This window comes from Salmo salar, chromosome 27, assembly GCF_965601325.2.
Source record: "Salmo salar chromosome 27, fSalSal1, whole genome shotgun sequence".
NCBI classification, from domain to species: Eukaryota; Metazoa; Chordata; class Actinopteri; order Salmoniformes; family Salmonidae; genus Salmo; species Salmo salar.
Genome location: NC_138317.1, coordinates 45874541 through 45897244, shown reverse-complemented (window position 1 = coordinate 45897244; position 22704 = coordinate 45874541). Strand labels below are relative to the sequence as shown.

The 22704-nt window shown below is 41.7% G+C and overlaps 1 protein-coding gene across 1 annotated transcript; it reads right to left on the bottom strand.

Moving 5' to 3' along the window:
• Positions 1 to 6308: 6308 nt before the first annotated feature.
• Positions 6309 to 22000, bottom strand: LOC145864419 (protein CBFA2T1-like). Its single transcript, XM_082970282.1, has 3 exons — positions 21976 to 22000; positions 18020 to 18210; positions 6309 to 9144 (listed from the first exon to the last, which is right to left on the bottom strand). Exons 1-3 carry the CDS (start codon positions 21998 to 22000, stop codon positions 8863 to 8865), a joined length of 498 nt encoding a protein of 165 aa, XP_082826408.1. The 3' UTR covers positions 6309 to 8862.
• Positions 22001 to 22704: the final 704 nt, after the last annotated feature.

Genomic DNA, 22704 nt, shown 5'->3' with positions numbered 1-22704 from the left:
AGGGTGCTGGATAGGGCTGCAGAGTGCTGGATAGGGCTACAGAGTGCTGGATAGGGCTGCAGGGATATTTGGAGAAATGACTTAACAAACTGTTTGTAATGGAAGTAAAAGCAACAGTTAGCAAACACCCCTCCTTATTTCAACTGCCCCCACCCCTCCTTATTTTAACTGCTCCTCACCCCTCCTTATTTCAACTGCCGTCCACCCCTCCTTATTTCAACTGCCCCTACCCCTCCTTATTTCAACTGCCCCCACCCCTCCTTATTTCAACTGCCCCCCACCCCTCCTTATTTCAACTGCCCCCCACCCCTCCTTATTTCTACTGCCCCCTCACCCCTCCTTATTTTAACTGCCCCCACCCCTCCTTATTTTAACTGCCCCCACCCCTCCTTATTTCAACTGCCCCACCACTCCTTATTTCAACAGCCCCTCACCCCTACTTATTTCAACTGCCCCCACCCCTCCTTATTTCAACTGCCCCCCACCCCTCCTTATTTCAACTGCCCCCTCACCCCTCCTTATTTTAACTGCCCCCACCCCTCCTTATTTTAACTGCCCCACCCCTCCTTATTTCAATTGCCCCCAACCCCTCCTTATTTTAACTGCCCCCACCCCTCCTTATTTCAACTGCCCCCCACCCCTCCTTATTTCAACTGCCCCCTCACCCCTCTTTATTTTAACTGCCCCCCACCCATCCTTATTTCAACCGCCCCCCACCCCTTCTTATTTCAACTGCCCCCACCCCTCCTTATTTCAACTGCCCCCTCACCCCTCCTTATTTCAACTGCCCCTCACCCTTCCTTATTTCAACTGCCCCCACCCCTCCTTATTTCTACTGCCCCCCACCCCTCCTTATTTCTACTGCCCCCCACCCCTCCTTATTTCAACTGCCCCCCACCCCTCCTTATTTCTACTGCCCCCCCACCCCTTCTTATTTCAACTGCCCCTCACCCCTCCTTATTTCAACTGCCCATAACCCCTCCTTATTTTAACTGCCCCCTCACCCCTCCTTATTTCAACTGCCCCCTCACCCCTCCTTATTTTAACTGCCCCCTCACCCTTCCTTATTTCAACTGCCCCTCCTTATTTCAACTGCCCCCCCCACCCTTCCTTATTTCAACTGCCCCTCACCCCTCCTTATTTCAACTGTCCCCTCCCCCTCCTTATTTCAACTGCCCCCCCACCCCTCCTTATTTCCACTGCCCCCCACCCCTCCTTATTTCAACTGCCCCCTCACCCCTCCTTATTTCAACTGCCCCCTCACCCCTCCTTATTTCAACTGCCCCCCACCCCTCCTTATTTCAACTGCCCTCCTCACCCCTCCTTATTTCAACTGCCCCTCACCCCTCCTTATTTCAACTGCCCCCTCACCCCTCCTTATTTCAACTGCCCCCCCCACCCCTCCTTAGTTCAACTGCCCCCTCATCACTCCTTATTTCAACTGCCCCCCCCATCCCAGTTTTTACAGGTTTTTACGTATTGGAAAATAAAAATGACCTTTTTATGTGATACAAATTGCAAAAAATAGGCATGTGTAAAATTCACTAGACTTTAATTATTTTGAATGCAGTTCCATGTTTTTGAAATTGAAACTCCATGAATTCACCTTAACCAACATTGACAAGCAGTCTGGCATGTCTTACAACAGAGAACATGAGAAGGAAGGAGGAGAGGAGAGGAGAGGAGAGGAGAGGAGAGGAGAGGAGAGGAGAGGAGAGGAGAGGAGAGGAGAGGAGAGGAGAGGAGAGGAGAGAAAAACGAGGTTCATCATCGATGGTGACCACTGCTTGAGTCAAAACAACTTCCTTTTCAAATAAGCATCAACAATTTCAAATTGTATCCGTGGTACTCAACAAATCAAACTCTCAATGTAATTGTAATATAAATGTGACAAGCAACAAAGGAAAGTAACAAACATTTTTTTTTTTGTATTTTTTTTTTTGTATTTTATTAATCTTAATTCATTTAGGTTTTTATTTATTATGAGGTCTGCATTGTTACCAAATAGTTATATGGTTTCACAGCTGTATGCGCTTCAACTTTGGGTTTTAGTCCTGTTATTTCTGCCCATTTGGTTTGACTAGCCCAGTGTCTGCGTGCACTTTGGGTTTTAGTCGTGATGGAGAGAGAGACAGATCAAGGAGAAGAGGAGATGGAGAGAGAGACAGATCGAAGAGGAGATGGAGAGACAGACAGATCAAGGAGAAGAGGAGATGAGAGAGAGACAGATCAAGGAGAGGAGGAGATGAGAGAGAGAGACAGATCAAGGAGAAGAGGAGATGAGAGAGAGAGACAGATCAAGGAGAAGAGGAGATGGAGAGACAGACAGATCAAGGAGAAGAGGAGATGAGAGAGACAGATCAAGGAGAAGAGGAGATGGAGAGACAGACAGATCAAGGAGAAGAGGAGATGGAGAGACAGACAGATCAAGGAGAAGAGGAGATCAACAGAAGGATATAGCAGTAGGTAGAGCTTTTCAAAGAATAATTGAATTATTCTTTTTAAATGTTTTTAGTTTTATCCAGATTTCGCCCCTGATAACAATTAATTAAACACTTCTGTTTTAGAACTTTTGAAATACATGAATTATACTGTTTGGCTGCTTCTTCACAGCTTTCTGAGGAGACACGAGGAGAAGAGATGGAGAGAGACAGACAGCTTTCTGAAGGAGACATGAGGAGAAGAGATGGAGAGAGACAGACAGCTTTCTGAAGGAGACATGAGGAGAAGAGATGGAGAGAGACAGACAGCTTTCTGAAGGAGACATGAGGAGAAGAGATGGAGAGAGACAGACAGCTTTCTGAAAGAGACATGAGGAGAAGAGATGGAGAGAGACAGACAGCTTTCTGAAAGAGACATGAGGAGAAGAGATGGAGAGAGACAGACAGCTTTCTGAAGGAGACATGAGGAGAAGAGATGGAGAGAGACAGACAGCTTTCTGAAGGAGACATGAGGAGAAGAGGAGATGGAGAGAGACAGACAGCTTTCTGAGGAGACATGAGGAGAAGAGATGGAGAGAGACAGACAGCTTTCTGAAGGAGGCATGAGGAGAAGAGATGGAGAGAGACAGACAGCTTTCTGAAGGAGACATGAGGAAAAGAGATGGAGAGAGACAGACAGCTTTCTGAAGGAGACATGAGGAGAAGAGGAGATGGAGAGAGACAGACAGCTTTCTGAAGGAGACATGAGGAGGAGAGGAGATGGAGAGAGACAGACAGCTTTCTGAAGGAGACATGAGGAGAAGAGATGGAGAGAGACAGACAGCTTTCTGAAGGAGACATGAGGAGGAGAGGAGATGGAGAGAGACAGACAGCTTTCTGAAGGAGACATGAGGAGAAGAGATGGAGAGAGACAGACAGCTTTCTGAAGGAGACATGAGGAGAAGGGTGTTAGACACCTTGCTGGGTGATTGTCTTCACCCGTTTAGAGTCAGGGACAAGAGCAGATTGTTATACAAGAGGAGGAAGAAATGGGAGAGAGAGAGACAGCTTTCAACAACAACTGCCCGGCAGAGACCATGGAAACCATGGAAACCACGTAACAACTCCTCCCCCTCAGAGAGGTCAAAGGTCATATGCGTTTATCTATTAGCACCAAGGTATTGTTGAGTAGAAGAGTGGTTCTGTCTGTCGCTGGATCAGGAAATGCTCTCTTCCTATCAGTCACAAGAATTTAATTCTTCTTTCAGTCGCTTTGAGGAGGTTCAAGGAAATGAACAAACTGTCAGGAACAACTATCTCAAATGACATGTAGCCAGAAAATGACATGTAGCCAGAAAATGGCATGTAGCCAGAAAATGGCATGAGGTGATCTGACGAAGATATCCCGGCAGGGGAATGGAAGCCGTAACGTGGGTCACAACACTGAAATGGTTAAAACAGACGTGAGGTGAAGTCTGTGGGCTTGCATCCCAAATGATCCCATATTCCCTATGTAGTGCACTACTTTTAACCAGGGACTTATGGAACACTATTCCCTATATAGTACACTACTTTAGACCAGGGCCCTATAGAACACTATTCCCTATATAGTGCACTACTTTAGACCAGAGCCCTATGGGACCCTATTCCCTATATAGTACACTACTTTAGACCAGAGCCCTATGGGACCCTATTCCCTATATAGTACACTACTTTAGACCAGGGCCCTATAGAACCCTATTCCCTATATAGTGCACTACTTTAGACCAGGGCCCTATAGAACCCTATTCCCTATATAGTGCACTACTTTAGACCAGGGCCCTATAGAACCCTATTCCCTATATAGTGCACTACTTTAGACCAGTGCCCTATAGAACCCTATTCCCTATATAGTGCACTACTTTAGACCAGTGCCCTATAGAACCCTATTCCCTATATAGTACACTACTTTAGACCAGGGCCCTATAGAACCCTATTCCCTATATAGTGCACTACTTTAGACCAGTGCCCTATAGAACCCTATTCCCTATATAGTACACTACTTTAGACCAGTGCCCTATAGAACCCTATTCCCTATATATAGTGCACTACTTTAGACCAGGGCCCTATAGAACCCTATTCCCTATATAGTGCACTACTTTAGACCAGGGCCCTATAGAACCCTATTCCCTATATAGTGCACTACGTTAGACCAGTAGTAAGGTGCCATTTGGGACGCAGGCGTCGCGAGTCTGTCTTTGGCTGTCTCTTGTGTTTTGATGTACAGTGCTTTCGTGAAGTATTGACTTTTTCCAGATTTTGTTATGATACACGGTGGGATTAAAATGGATTATATTGAGATTGTCACTGGTTTACACACAATACCCCATAATGTCAAAGTGTTGTCAGAAATGTTTACAAATTAATACAAAATGAAAAGCTGTAACGTCTTAAATCAATAAGTATTCAACCCATTTGTTGTGACAAGCCTAAATAAGTTCAGGAGTAAAAATGTTCTTAACAAGTCACATAAAAAAATTGTATGACTACCTCATCTCTCTACCCCACACATACAATTATCTATCGATAAGGTCCCTCAGTCGAGCAGTGAATTTCAAAGACAGATTCAACCACAAAGACCAGAGAGGTTTTCCAACGCCTCGCAAAGAAGGGCACCTAATAAAAAGCAGACATTAAATATCCCTTTGAGCATGGTGAAATTATTCATTACACTTTGGATGGTGTATCAATACACCCAGTCACTACAAAGATACAGGTGTTCTTCCTAACTCAGTTGCCGGAGAGGAAGGAAACAGCTCAGGGATTTAACCATGAGGCCAATGGTGACTTTAAAATGGTTACAGAGTTTTAATGGCTGTGATTGGAGAGAACTGAGGATGGATCAACAACACTGTACTTATTCCACAATACTAACCTAAATGACAGAGTGAAAAGAAGGAATCCAGTACAGAATAAAAATATTCCAAAACATGCATCCTGTTTGCAACAAGGCTCTATAGTAAAACTGGAAAAAATGTGGCATAGAAATAAACTTTATGTCTTGAATATAAAGTGTTATGTTTGGGGCAAATCCAACACAACACATCACAGAGTACCACTCTTCATATTTTCAAGAATGGTGGTGGCTGCATCATGTTATGGGTATGCTTGTCATCGGCAAGGACTAGGGAATTTTCTTTAGGATTAAAATAAATGGAACAGAGCTAAGAACAAGCAAAATCCTAGAATAAAACCTGGTTCAGACTGCTTTCCACCAGACACTGGGAGATGAATTCACCTTTCAGCAGGACAATAACCTAAAACACAAGGTCAAATCTACACTGGAGTTGCTTACCAAGAAGACAGTGAATGTTCCTCAGTGGCCATGTTTACAGATATTTTTTTGTATTTCATTTTCAGTAAGTTAGCAAATATTTCTAAAAACATGTTTTCACTTTGTCATTATGGGGTACTGTGATGTCATTATGGGATACCGTGATGTCATTATGGGGTATTGTGATGTCATTATGGGGTACTGTGATGTCATTATGGGGTACTGTGATGTCATTATGGGGTATAGTGTGTAGATGGGTGAGGGAAAAAAAATATTGAATCCATTTTTTGAATTCAGGCTGTAACACAACAAAATGTGGAATAAGTCAAAGGGGTGTGAATATTTTTTCTGAAGGCCACTGTACATCTTTAGTAATAATACTGTTACCTGGAGCTCTACTGTGTTAAAGCTCATATCATTCTGCATTTGGACAGTTAGTTTCATTGTGTTTGTTTTGTGGGGATTTTTTCTTCATGTTGTTGTTGTTGTTGTTGTTGTTGTTGTTGTTGTGGTTGTTGTTGGTGTTGTTGTTGTTGTTGTTGTTGTTGTTGTGGTTGTTGTTGTGGTTGGTGTTGTTGTTGTTGTTGTTGTTGTTGTTGTGGTTGTTGTTGGTGTTGTTGTTGTTGTTGTTGTTGTTGTTGTGGTTGTTGTTGTTGTTGTTGTGGTTGTTGTTGTGGTTGTTGTGGTTGTTGTTGTTGTTGTTGTGGTTGTTGTTGTGGTTGTTGTTGTTGTAAAAAAACAAAAACAACAACAAATATTCAACATTATCGTCCAGTAATGTGTCTTTCTGTAACTACTATGGTCCATAATAAAACACTATTAACAATAAGAGGGGTTTGCGTTAGCTAGACGTTCTGCTTTACAGAAAAGAAGAAAAAAAAAACCAAAAAACGGGCAATTATGGCTCTACATTGGAAAAACGTTTTGCCTAAAGAAGCATGCTGAAATAACCTTTGTGACAGTGCAAATACGTTGAGGTACGTCCCTGGTACAAAACATTTAGGTTAGCATTCCGTGAAACATGCTAGTTCTCAGCTTGAGCCTTTTCTTCTAGGAAAAACATCCTTCTTTAAAAGTACTAAGAGGTAACTACCACTGACACGTACACACAGGAAACAGGAAACAGCTCAGAAACATGATGCTTTTTTTTCTCTCCTTTTGCTAGAGAGAGAGGGAGAGAGAGAGAGAGATGGGGCGGTGGGAGGGGACTAAAGTTGTGGCTGGTTAAAGTAACATACATCGTCACAACTGTCCAACACATACATTCAATAAACATTGGAGACGGTACAGGACAGTAGTGTAAAACACCGTGACATTTACAAAGGAAAAATAACAGAGTTCATGTTGGTAGGAGTTATCTGGAGTTGAGGACAGAGAGAGTAGAGTTGGGTTCAGGGTAGATGGGCAGGACAGAGAGAGAGTAGAGTTGGGTTCAGGGTAGATGGGCAGGACAGAGAGAGAGTAGAGTTGGGTTCAGGGTAGATGGAGGAGATGGGCAGGACAGAGAGAGAGTAGAGTTGGGTTCAGGGTAGATGGAGGAGATGGGCAGGACAGAGAGAGAGTAGAGTTGGGTTCAGGGTAGATGGGCAGGACAGAGAGAGAGTAGAGTTGGGTTCAGGGTAGATGGGCAAGACAGAGAGAGAGTAGAGTTGGGTTCAGGGTAGATGGGCAGGACAGAGAGAGAGTAGAGTTGGGTTCAGGGTAGATGGAGGAGATGGGCAGGACAGAGAGAGAGTAGAGTTGGGTTCAGGGTAGATGGGCAGGACAGAGAGAGAGTAGAGTTGGGTTCAGGGTAGATGGGCAGGACAGAGAGAGAGTAGAGTTGGGTTTTCTCTCACTGATTCATAGGGTAATCTCTTCAGCCCTTTGTTTCCCGGTGGTTGTCATAGTGAGGAGCTGGCAGTCTCCATGGCGCAGGTTAATGACCTTACATTCTGTTCACTTCCTGGTTTGGAACAGAGAGATAGTAAGTGCAGGTGTAACACACTTCAGACAGAGTCCTTCTTTCCGTGTACTGCGGTCAGGTATCAGTTATATCTTGGTATATCTCGGTATCCAGGGTTGGTAATTTTCGAATGGTTCCTTGCTCTTCCGTCCCTCCATCCCTCAGGGAGGGAGACCTCTTTGTGTTGGTCCGTCTACTGACCTGGATATTATTTCTAGTCTAGAAGAACAGCTGTGGTTCCTATACAGTCTGCTCCACATCTACACCTTGCTGCTGGCAACTACAGTCCCTCTGTCTGTAACCCACGGATACCATCCACCTGTCTGCAACCCACGGATACCATCCACCTGTCTGCAACCCACGGATACCATCCTTCTGTCTGCAACCCACGGATACCATCCTTCTGTCTGTAACCCACGGATACCATCCTTCTGTCTGCAACCCACGGATACCATCCTTCTGTCTGCAACCCACGGATACCATCCACCTGTCTGCAACCCACGGATACCATCCTTCTGTCTGCAACCCACGGATACCATCCTTCTGTCTGCAACCCACGGATACCATCCTTCTGTCTGCAACCCACGGATACCATCCACCTGTCTGCAACCCACGGATACCATCCACCTGTCCGTCCGTCCGTCCGTCCGTGTGTTTGTGTTGTAGTAATATTCCATTGGTATGTTGTCTGAATGAGGTCAGCTAGTTTCATATCCCAGGTAGCACAGGAAAACAACAGCACATTTAGAAAGCACAACTAAACACAGAGGGGAGGTCCACGTATGTATTTGTCTGGCGTTTCATTCGCTGTAGCGCGTCGGCCTTCTTTTGATTCATATTTACAGGAAACAACGTAAGAGAAGCAACAATGACAACAACGATCAACAACAACGACAACAAAACGCAGACGACAACGGATGATAACAGCAATAGTAACAATAAGGATATTGACAACAACAATAATAATAATAATAATAATAATTCAAACAAATAATATCTTTGTGTTCTTAGTTAATCATGACAAGTCAATGTGACTGATCTACATGTATAAACCTCCTGTGTTGTGTGGAAGCTCCACTAATCCAACATAAGCAGCGTTAGCGCGTTAGCATTTAGCATCAAGTGAGCCAGTCATGTTGGGCTACTGGGAGTCTCCGACGGCTCCCCCCGGGTGGCTCCCCGGTTTAGTGCGGTGTGGTTTCCAGCGTAGAGGGGGTTCCTGGGGTGGCAGGCGGGGTTCCGGCTGGGCTGCCTCCTCCACTAGAGGGTGTAGTGGAGGTCTCTGTACCCTGCTGCTGCTGCTGCTGCTGCTGAGCGGCCTGTGAGGCCTGTGAGGCCTGGAGGGACTGGCCACACACGTGGTGGTGTTTCTCCCAGTCCTTGTGCTGGCAGAAGGAGCCGCAGTAGCGAGCCGTGTTGCAGCCGCTGCAGGTCTCGCTCGCCTTCCGCCCGCAGTTCCAACAACTCTACACACAGAGAGAGGGAGAGAGAGACAGAGAGAGGGAGAGGGAGGGGAGGGAGAGAGGGAGAGAGAGAGACAGAGAGAGAGAGAGAGAGAGGGAGAGAGAGACAGAGAGGGAGAGGGAGAGGGAGGGAGAGAGAGACAGAGACAGAGAGGGAGAGGGAGAGAGAGAGAGAGAGAGAGACAGAGAGGGAGAGGGAGAGAGACAGAGAGAGAGAGAGAGAGAGAGAGAGGGAGAGACAGAGAGAGGGAGAGGGAGAGGGAGGGAGAGAGAGACAGAGAGGGAGAGGGAGAGGGAGAGGGAGAGAGAGAGAGAGAGAGACAGAGAGAGGGAGAGGGAGAGGGAGGGAGAGAGAGAGAGACAGAGAAGGAGAGGGAGAGGGAGGGAGAGAGAGAGAGAGACAGAGACAGAGAGGGAGAGGGAGAGAGAGAGAGACAGAGAGAGAGAGAGAGACAGGGAGAGGGAGAGAGAGACAGAGAGGGAGAGGGAGAGAGACAGGAGAGAGACAAAGACAGAGAGAGAGAGAGAGAGGGAGAGAGAGACAGAGAGGGAGAGAGATACAGAGAGTGTGAGAGAGAGACAGAGAGGGAGAGAGAGAGAGAGAGAGAGAGAGAGAGAGAGAGAGAGAGAGACAGGGAGAGGGAGAGAGAGACAGAGAGAGAGAGAGAGAGAGAGAGACAGAGGGAGAGAGAGACAGAGAGGGAGAGAGAGACAGGGAGAGGGAGAGAGACAGAGAGGGAGAGAGAGACAGGGAGAGGGAGAGAGAGACAGAGAGAAAGGGGAATAATTTCAATACTTTTTGTAATAGGAAAAAATGATGATTTATTTACAGACCTTTTACCGTAAATTCCGGACTATAAGCCGCAACTTTTTTCCCAGGCTTTGAACTTCGCGGCTTAAACAATGATGCGGCTAATATATGGATTTTTCCCGCTTTCAAATTTGTGGGTCCTAACAGCGTGGAGCATTGTCAAAAAATCCACTATCATCAACGGGTTTCGAAAATTATTTTTGTTACAAGCCGTGTTTCGTTAAAGCCTGTGTAAAGTTAATTTGTTTCAATGTACCGGTAGGCACCTGCGGCTTATAGACATGTGCGGCTTATTTATGTTCAAAATAATATATATTTTTTAATTCAGTGGGTGCGGCTTATATTCAGGTTGCGCTTAATAGTCCGGAAATTACGGTAATTGGAAAACGGATTTATTCACAGACCTTTCAATAGGAAAACGGATTTATCAGTACACAAAACAATATTGCCCCTTACAGCATGTCACAGCAAATGAGTCTTGAATGAATGAAGACAAAAAAGTAAAAGAAAGAGAATCAGAGAGTAACCTGCAACAGAACTGCACCACCACATCCCCTATAGTGAAACATAAAAGACAGGCTAGCTAGTTAAAACTACACTCAGATCACACCACACACTTCACTGAACACCTCTGTATACCGTATGTGTTAGAGGCAAGGGAGAGGGGCCATTATGGTTTCCTCTTGGATCTGATGTAGACTACATCCTGTTTCCTCTTGGATCTGATGTAGGCTACATCCTGTTTTCCCTCTTGGATCTGATGTAGGCTACATCCTGTTTTCCCTCTTGGATCTGATGTAGGCTACATCCTGTTTCCTCTTGGAACTGACGTAGGCTATATCCTGTTTCCTCTTGGATCTGATGTAGGCTACATCCTGTTTCCTCTTGGATCTGGAACTGATGTAGGCTACATCCTGTTTCCTCTTGGAACTGATGTAGGCTACATCCTGTTTCCTCTTGGATCTGATATAGGCTACATCCTGTTTCCTCTTGGATCTGGAACTGATGTAGGCTACATCCTGTTTCCTCTTGGATCTGATGTAGGCTACATCCTGTTTCCTCTTGGAACTGACGTAGGCTCCATCCTGTTTCCACTTGGATCTGGAACTGATGTAGGCTACATCCTGTTTCCTCTTGGATCTGATGTAGGCTATATCCTGTTCCCTCTTGGATCTGATGTAGGCTACATCCTGTTTCCTCTTGGATCTGATGTAGGCTACATCCTGTTTCCTCTTGGATCTGATGTAGGCTACATCCTGTTTCCTCTTGGATCTGATGTAGACTACATCCTTTTCCCTCTTGGATCTGATGTAGGCTACATCCTGTTTCCTCTTGGATCTGATGTAGGCTACATCCTGTTTCCTCTTGGATCTGATGTAGGCTCCATCCTGTTTCCTCTTGGATCTGGAACTGATGTAGACTACATCCTGTTTCCTCTTGGAACTGATGTAGGCTATATCCTGTTTCCTCTTGGATCTGATGTAGGCTACATCCTGTTTCCTCTTGGATCTGATGTAGGCTATATCCTGTTTCCTCTTGGATCTGATGTAGGCTACATCCTGTTTCCTCTTGGATCTGGAACTGATGTAGGCTACATCCTGTTTCCTCTTGGATCTGGAACTGATGTAGGCTACATCCTGTTTCCTCTTGGAACTGGAACTGATGTAGGCTACATCCTGTCTCATGAGTCTCGACTTCAGATCTTAATTTGCATTCAGAAGGATATTTGGCGAAGTCCTGTAAAATCACCCCTTATTTGAAGATATGAAATCTTCCAAAGATATTACCACTAAAATGATAATAAGATCAATAAAGGTATTTTTCCAAATACCTTGATTTTTAGGAGGAGATGTATATATTTTATGTGTCCTCTCCTTTCAGAAGGGTAATCCACCTTTCAGAGATAGAATACTTTGAGATTATGAATACTCTGTCTCCCGTATTCTCTCTTGTTGGGATGCCGGTGGGCGGAGTTGGGAGGGTCGTCAGCTACATGGGAAACACCTGGGTCCGGGTGTGTCCCAGGATAAAGAGACCTCTTTCACATTCATGAGGAGGACTCTCTCCATGCAGAAACCTTGTTGTTTTTTGGTTGTTTGCTTTGGCACCTTTCAACACTCTGCATTATGACATTCAGGTATGCAGAACACTCACTACTTACACTACTGATTACTGATTACACACACCATTGTTAATTACTTAGTTACTTTATTTAATAAATATATATTTTCATACTCCTTGTCTCCACGTTGTCTCCCTTTTGTTGCGAACTCGGAGCCGGTTCGTAACAATACAGAGGTCTCTCGTTTACACTGTGGTATTGTATAGATGAACTCTGATCTTCATACTGCGTAGATAGAACATGAAAATACTCATAGCACTATGCTAGAGTTGGAAACTTTACATCGAATCTCTTATTGAGGTGTGTCCGATCTGCCAGGTCATCATTATAAATAATAATTTATTTTTAACTGACTTGCCTGGTAATATAAAAAGATAAACATGAATAATAATTCAATAAAATAAACATTATGGTACATAATATACAGTACCAGTCAAAAGTTAGGACACATGTACTTTCTTTATTTTTATTATTTTCTACATTGCAGAATATTTTTTTTTAAAACTATGAAATAACGCATATGGAATCATGTAGTAACCAAAAGTGTTAAACAAATCAAAATATATTTTAGATTTTAGATTCTTCAAAGTAGCCACCCTTTGCCTTGATGACAGCTTTGCACACTCTTGGGATTCTCTCAACCAGCTTCACCTGGAATGCTTTTCCAACAGTCTTGAAGGAGTTCCCACATATGCTGAGCACTTGTTGGCTACTTTTGCTTCACTCTGCGGTCCAACTCATCCCATACCACCTCAATTGGGTGGAGGTTGGGTGATTGTGGAGGCCAGGTTATCTGATGCAGCACTCCATCACTCTCCTTCTTGGTAAAATAGCCCTTACACAGCCTGGAGGTGTATTGGGTCACTGTCCTATTGAAAAACAAATGATAGTCCCACTAAGCCCAAACCAGATGGGATGGCGTATCGCTGCAGAATGCTGGGGTAGCTATGCTGGTTATGTGCCTTCAATTCTAAATAAATCACTGGCAGTGTCACCATCAAACCACCCCCACACCTCCTCCTCCATGCTTCACGGTGGGAACCACACATGTGGAGATCACCTATTCTGCATCTCGCAAAGATACGGCGGTTGGAACCAAAAATCTCAAATTTGGACTCCGACCAAAGGACAGATTTCCACTGGTCTAATGTCCATTGCTTGTGTTTCTTGGCGCAAGAAAGTCTCTTCTTATTATTGGTGTCCTTTAGTAGTGGTTTCCTTGCAGCAATTCGACCATGAAAGTCTGATTCACACAGTCTCCTCTGAACAGTTGATGTTGAGATGTGTCTGTTACTTGAACTCTGTGATGCATTTATTTGGGCTGCAATTTCTGAGGCTGGTAACTCTAATGAACTTATCCTCTGCAGCAGAGGTAACTCTGGGTCTTCCATTCCTGTAGCAGTCCTCATGAGAGCCAGTTTCATCATAGTACTTGATGGTTTTTGCGACTCCACTTCAAGAAACTTTAAAAGTTATTGAAATATTCCGTATTGACTGACTTTCATGTCTTAAAGTAATGATGGACTGTCATTTCTTTTTGCTTATTTGAGCTGTTCTTGCCATAATATGGACTTGGTCTTTTACCAAATAGGGCTATCTTCTGCATACCTTGTCACAACACAACTGATTGGCTCAAACGCATTAAGAAGGAAAGAAATTCTACAAATTAACTTTTAACAAGGCACACCTGTTAATTGAAATGCATTCCAGGTGACTACCTCATGAAGCTGGTTGAGAGAATGGCAAGAGTGTTCAAAATATATTTTGACGTGATTAACCCATTTTTGGTTACTACATGATTCTATGTGTGTTTTTTCCATAGTTTTGATGTCTTCACTATTATTCTACAATGAAGAAAATAGTAAAAAATACAGAAAAACCCTTGAATGAGTAGCTGGTACCCTGGTACTGTATAAATAATAAATACATTCTAGTATAATACATCTATAATAAAATACATTCTGGTATAATACATCTATAATAAATACATTCTGATATAATAAATCAATAGTAAATACATTCTGGTATAATACATATATAATAAAATACATTATGGTATAATAAATACATTCTGGTATAATACATCTATAATAAATACATTCTGGTATAATACATCTATAATATATACATTCTGATATAATAAATCAATACTGAATACATTCTGGTATAATACATCTATAATATATACATTCTGATATAATACATCTATAATAAATACATTCTGGTATAATACATCAATAATAAATACATACTGGTATAATACATCTATAATAAATACATTCTGGAATAATACATCTATAATAAATACATTCTGGTATAATACATCTATAATAAATACATTATGGTATAATACATCTATAATATATACATTCTGATATAATTAATCAATACTGAATACATTCTGGTATAATACATCTATAATAAATACATTCTGGTATAATACATCTATAATAAATACATTCTGGTATAATACATCTATAATAAATACATTCTGGTATAATACATCTATAATAAATACATTCTGGTATAATAAATACATTCTGGTATAATACATCTATAATAAATACATTCTGGTATAATAAATACATTCTGGTATAATACATCTATAATAAATACATTCTGGTGTAATACATCAATAATGAATATATTCTGGTATAATACATCTATAATAAATACATTCTGGTATAATACATCTATAATAAATACATACTGGTATAATACATCAATAATAAATACATTCTGGTATAATACATCTATAATAAATACATTCTGATATAATAAATCAATAGTAAATACATTCTGGTATAATACATATATAATAAAATACATTATGGTATAATAAATACATTCTGGTATAATACATCTATAATAAATACATTCTGGTATAATACATCTATAATATATACATTCTGATATAATAAATCAATACTGAATACATTCTGGTATAATACATCTATAATATATACATTCTGATATAATACATCTATAATAAATACATTCTGGTATAATACATCAATAATAAATACATACTGGTATAATACATCTATAATAAATACATTCTGGAATAATACATCTATAATAAATACATTCTGGTATAATACATCTATAATAAATACATTATGGTATAATACATCTATAATATATACATTCTGATATAATTAATCAATACTGAATACATTCTGGTATAATACATCTATAATAAATACATTCTGGTATAATACATCTATAATAAATACATTCTGGTATAATACATCTATAATAAATACATTCTGGTATAATAAATACATTCTGGTATAATACATCTATAATAAATACATTCTGGTATAATAAATACATTCTGGTATAATACATCTATAATAAATACATTCTGGTGTAATACATCAATAATGAATATATTCTGGTATAATACATCTATAATAAATACATTCTGGTATAATAAATACATTCTGGTATAATACATCTATAATAAATACATTCTGGTGTAATACATCAATAATGAATATATTCTGGTATAATACATCTATAATAAATACATTCTGGTATAATACATCTATAATAAATACATACTGGTATAATACATCAATAATAAATACATACTGGTATAATACATCTATAATAAATACATTCTGGTATAATACATCTATAATAAATACATACTGGTATAATACATCAATAATAAATACATACTGGTATAATACATCTATAATAAATACATTCTGATATAATACATCTATAATAAATACATTCTGGTATAATACATCTATAATAAATACATTCTGGTATAATACATCAATAATAAATACATTCTGATATAATTAATCAATACTGAATACATTCTGGTATAATACATCTATAATAAATACATTCTGGTATAATACATCTATAATAAATACATTCTGGTATAATACATCTATAATAAATACATTCTGGTATAATAAATACATTCTGGTATAATACATCTATAATAAATACATTCTGGTATAATAAATACATTCTGGTATAATACATCTATAATAAATACATTCTGGTGTAATACATCAATAATGAATATATTCTGGTATAATACATCTATAATAAATACATTCTGGTATAATACATCTATAATAAATACATACTGGTATAATACATCAATAATAAATACATTCTGGTATAATACATCTATAATAAATACATTCTGATATAATAAATCAATAGTAAATACATTCTGGTATAATACATATATAATAAAATACATTATGGTATAATAAATACATTCTGGTATAATACATCTATAATAAATACATTCTGGTATAATACATCTATAATATATACATTCTGATATAATAAATCAATACTGAATACATTCTGGTATAATACATCTATAATATATACATTCTGATATAATACATCTATAATAAATACATTCTGGTATAATACATCAATAATAAATACATACTGGTATAATACATCTATAATAAATACATTCTGGAATAATACATCTATAATAAATACATTCTGGTATAATACATCTATAATAAATACATTATGGTATAATACATCTATAATATATACATTCTGATATAATTAATCAATACTGAATACATTCTGGTATAATACATCTATAATAAATACATTCTGGTATAATACATCTATAATAAATACATTCTGGTATAATACATCTATAATAAATACATTCTGGTATAATAAATACATTCTGGTATAATACATCTATAATAAATACATTCTGGTATAATAAATACATTCTGGTATAATACATCTATAATAAATACATTCTGGTGTAATACATCAATAATGAATATATTCTGGTATAATATATCTATAATAAATACATTCTGGTATAATACATCTATAATAAATACATTCTGGTATAATACATCTATAATAAATACATACTGGTACCTAGTAGATCAATAATACAGTCTGGTATAATACATCTATAATAAATACATACTGGTATAATACATCAATAATAAATACATTCTGGTATAATACATCAATAATGAATATATTCTGGTATAATACATCTATAATAAATACATTCTGGTATAATACATCTATAATAAATACATTCTGGTATAATACATCTATAATAAATACATACTGGTACCTAGTAGATCAATAATACATTCTGGTATAATACATCTATAATAAATACATACTGGTATAATACATCTATAATAAATACATTCTGGTGTAATACATCAATAATGAATATATTCTGGTATAATACATCTATAATAAATACATTCTGGTATAATACATCTATAATAAATACATACTGGTATAATAAATACATTCTGGTATAATACATCTATAATAAATACATTCTGGTATAATACATCTATAATAAATACATACTGGTATAATAAATACATTCTGGTATAATACATCTATAATAAATACATTCTGGTATAATACATCTATAATAAATACATTCTGGTATAATACATCTATAATAAATACATACTGGTATAATAAATACATTCTGGTATAATACATCTATAATAAATACATTCTGGTATAATACATCTATAATAAATACATACTGGTATAATACATCTATAATAAATACATACTGGTATAATAAATACATTCTGGTATAATACATCTATAATAAATACATTCTGGTATAATACATCTATAATAAATACATACTGGTACCTAGTAGATCAATAATACAGTCTGGTATAATACATCTATAATAAATACATACTGGTACCTAGTAGATCAATAATACATTCTGGTATAATACATCTATAATAAATACATACTGGTACCTAGTAGATCAATAATACAGTCTGGTATAATACATCTATAATAAATACATACTGGTACCTAGTAGATCAATAATACAGTCTGGTATAATACATCTATAATAAATACATACTGGTACCTAGTAGATCAATAATACAGTCTGGTACATGGATCAATAAAGTGTCTCCTACCTCGCTGGAGTCCTCCTGCTGGTTGATGACAGTCAGTGCGTCCTCCGCTGCCTGTCTCTTGGCCTCGGCCACCGTCCGCTCCATCTTGGACCGCTCCGTGCTGATCATCTCAAGGGCCTTCTTCTCCGCCTCTGACACGGCCTTCTGGAGCTCCGACATGGCCTGGCGCTTCACCTCGTTCACAGCCTCTTCTGAAACACATTCAGAGATATCCTCAAGGACCCATACAACCACCCCCTAACCCCCTAACCCCTAACTGAAACACATTCAGAGATATCCTCAAGGACCCATACAACCAGCCCCTAACCCCTAAATCCTAACCCTCTACCCCCTAACCCCTAAATCCTAACTCTCTAACCCCCTAACCCTCTAACCCCCTAACCCCCTAACCCTCTAACCCCTAACCCCCTAACCCCTAACCCCCCTAACCCTCTAACCCCCTAACCCCTAACCCCCCTAACCCCCTAACCCCTAACCCCCTAACCCCCTACCCCCTAACCCCCTACCCCCTAACCCCCTAACCCCTCTAACCCCTAACCTCCTAACCCCTAACCCCTAACCCCCTAACCATCTAACCCCTAACCCCCCTAACCGCCTAACCCCTAACCCTCTAACCCCCTAACCCCTAACCCCCTAACCCCTAACCTCCTAACCCCTAACTCCTAACCCCTAACCTCTAACCCCTCTAACCCCTAACCTCCTAACCCCTAACCCCTAACCCCCTAACCATCTAACCCCTAACCCCCCTAACCCCCTAACCCCTAACCCCCTAACCCCCTAACCTCTAACCCTAACCCTAACCCCTTAACCTCTAACCCTAACCCCCTAACCCCTAACCCCCTAACCCTAACCCCTAACCCCCTAACCCCTAACCCCCTAACCCCTAACCCCTAACCCCCTAACCCCCTAACCCTCTAACCCCCTAACCCCCAACCCCCTAACCCCTCTAACCCCCTAACCCCCTAACCCCTAACCCTCTAACCCCCTAACCCCCTAACCCCTAACCCCTCTAACCCCTAAACCCTAACCCCCTAACCCCCTAACCCCTAACCCCTAATCCCCTAACCCCTAACCCCCTAACCCCTAACCCTCTAACCCCTCTAACCCTCTAACCCCCTAACCCCTCTAACCCCCCTAACCCCCTAACCCCTCTAACCCCTAACCCCTAACCCCTAACCCCCCTAACCCCCTAACCCCTAACCCCCTAACCCTCTAACCCCTAACCCCCTAACCCCCTAACCCCTAACCCTCTAACCCCCTAACCCCCTAACCCCCCTAACCCCCTAACCCCTCTAACCCCTAACCCTCTAACCCCCTAACCCCCTAAACCCCTAACCCCTAACCCCCTAACCCCTCTAACCCCTAACCCTCTAACCCCCTAACCCCTAACCCCCTAACCCCTAACCCCCCTAACCCCTCTAACCCCCCTAACCCCCTAACCCCTCTAACCCCTAACCCTCTAACCCCCTAACCCCCTAACCCCCTAAACCCCTAACCCCTAACCCCCTAACCCCTCTAACCCCTAACCCTCTAACCCCCTAACCCCTAACCCCCTAACCCCTAACCCCCCTAACCCCCTAACCCCTAACCCCTAACCCCCTAACCCCCCTAACCCCCTAACTCCCTAAACCCTAACCCCCCTAACCCCCTAACCCCTCTAACCCCTAACCCTCTAACCCCCTAACCCTCTAACCCCCTAACCCCTAACCCTCTAACCCCCTAACCCCTAACCCCCAACCCCCTAACCCCTAACCCCCTAACCCCTCTAACCCCTAACCCCTAACCCCCCTAACCCCTAACCCCTCTAACCCCCTAACCCCTAACCCCTCTAACCCCCTAACCCCTAACCCCCTAACCCCCTAACCCTCTAACCCCCTAACCCCCTACCTAACCCCCCTAACCCCCTAACCCCCTAACCCTCTAACCCCCTAACCCCTCTAACCCCCTAACCCCCTAACCCTCTAACCCCCTAACCCCTCTAACCCTCTAACCCCCTAACCCTAACCCCCTAACCCCTCTAACCCCCTAACCCCTAACCCTCTAACCCCTAACCCCCTAACCCCCTAACCCCCTAACCCCCTAACCCTCTAACCCCCTAACCCCTCTAACCCTCTAACCCCCTAACCCCTCTAACCCTCTAACCCCCTAACCCTCTAACCCCCTAACCCCCTACCTAACCCTCTAACCCCTAACCCTCTAACCCCTAACCCCCTAACCCTCTAACCCCCTAACCCCCTAACCCTCTAACCCCCTAACCCTCTAACCCCTAACCCCTCTAACCCTCTAACCCCCTAACCCTCTAACCCCTAACCCTCTAACCCCTAACCCCCTAACCCTCTAACCCCCTAACCCTCTAACCCCCTAACCCCCTAACCCTCTAACCCCCTAACCCTCTAACCCCTAACCCCTCTAACCCTCTAACCCCCTAACCCCCTACCTAACCCTCTAACCCCTAAACCCCTAACCCTAACCCCCTAACCCCTCTAACCCCCCTAACCCTCTAACCCCCTAACCCCCTAACCCCCTAACCCCCTAACCCTCTAACCCCTAACCCCCTAACCCCCTAACCCCTCTAACCCCCCTAACCCCCTAACCCTCTAACCCCTAACCCCCTAACCCCTCTAACCCTAACCCCCTAACCCCCTAACCCTAACCCCTAACCCCCTAACCCCTAACCCCTCTAACCCCTAACCCCCTAACCCCTAACCCCTCTAACCCCTAACCCCCCTAACCCCCTAACCCCCTAAACCCCTAACCCCTAACCCCTAACCCCCTAACCCCTAACCCCCTAACCTCTAACCCCCTAACCCTCTAACCCCCTAACCTCTAACCCCCTAACCCCCTAACCCCCTAACCCCTCTAACCCCCTAACCCCTAACCCCTAACCCCCTAACCACTCTAACCCTCTAACCCCCTAACCCCCTAACCCCTAACCCCTAACCCCCTAACCCCCTAACCTCTAACCCCCTAACCCCCTAACCCTCTAACCCCCTAACCCCTCTAACCCCCTAACCCCTAACCCCCTAACCACTCTAACCCTCTAACCCCCTAACCCCCTAACCCCTAACCCCCTAACCCCCTAACCTCTAACCCCCTAACCCTCTAACCCCCTAACCCCTCTAACCCCCTAACCCCTAACCCCTAACCCCCTAACCACTCTAACCCTCTAACCCCCTAACCCCCTAACCTCTAACCCCCTAACCCTCTAACCCCCTAACCCCCTAACCCTCTAACCCCCTAACCCTCTAACCCCCTAACCCCTCTAACCCCCTAACCCTCTAACCCCCTAACCCCCTAACCCCTCTAACCCCCTAACCCCCTAACCCCCCTAACCCCTCTAACCCCCTAACCCCTCTAACCCCCTAACCCCCTAACCCCCCTAACCCCTCTAACCCCCTAACCCCCTAACCCCTAACCCCCTAACCCCTAACCCCCTAACCCCTCTAACCCCCTAACTAGTGCTTTTTGAGGTTGGTTCGGTTTTTGATTTCGGTTTTGATAATTTTCTAGATTACTAGATTACATGCATTATCAAATAATGACATTAAAATGATTTTAGAGGTTTTTTTTAAATGGAAATTCCAAAGGCCAAAAATAGTGAACATTCATTCAATTGCCAAAAACACTGAAAATATTCCATTGTCTCTGTTAGTTCCACACTGGATATACATCAATATAACAATGCACACATAACAATATAACAATATTTCAGTTGATGTACATTACATCTCAGCTCAGGCAATAGCAACCAAACAGCCAGTCAACATTCTTCTCTCTGCTTCCCATACTGTCTTCAGTCATCCCATTTAGCTAGGCTAGGCTGCAGAGCAGTCTGACGAAATAACTGGAATCATTTTTTTCAAAGTAGATAAGGCAAACTTTGAGGATCTGTCTCTATCCCTCTCTTCCTCTCTCACGCGGCCTATGTGGTGGTATACTGTATGTCTGTATCTAACCTAGCAGGCATAGAAGTGCATCCATCTTTGTCCGAGCCGGAACAGGTGCAATGGATTATGGTCATTGTAGTTAATTACCCTTTTTTTTTTTTTGTGCTGAACTAGGCTGAATATTTTCTTAATAAAAACTACAACTTCCTTCAGCTCAGCGTCCTATTCTTTCGTGAAGGATTTCATTTCTCTCTAGAGAAACAGAGCTTTAGGCTAAAAAAAACAATTGTACTAAATGGAATTCAAGCAATTGAACCAACGTCTGTCAATTAGTTGTTTAATAACCAAAAGAAAACCAAAAAAAGTAAGTTAATCACTCAGCACTACCCCAAACCGTAACAATGAGAACTCGTTCTCAACTGGTCTACCTAGTTAAATAAAGGTGAAATAAATAAATACAATAAAATCTCATAAGAAACCAAGTCCATGTGCAGCACTTAGGAAGAGCTCCTCAAATTGCATTTTTTTTGTACAATTATTTTATACAATATGTTAACAGTTTAGTTATTTTAGTGCATTGCTGTGTTCTGAGCATCTATCGGAATTATTTTGTGGAAATAGTTTGGAGACATTTCGAGTTTTTGATTGACTTGGTTCTTGCAAGACTCATCTGCTGACTCATCAGGCAACACAAGGAAGGAGTGGGATTGGTGGACTGTAAAACCCAACAAGGACACCAAGTAGAATCAGGACATAGATAAACACAAAACCAACAATGGGAGAAAGAAGAAGGGTTTC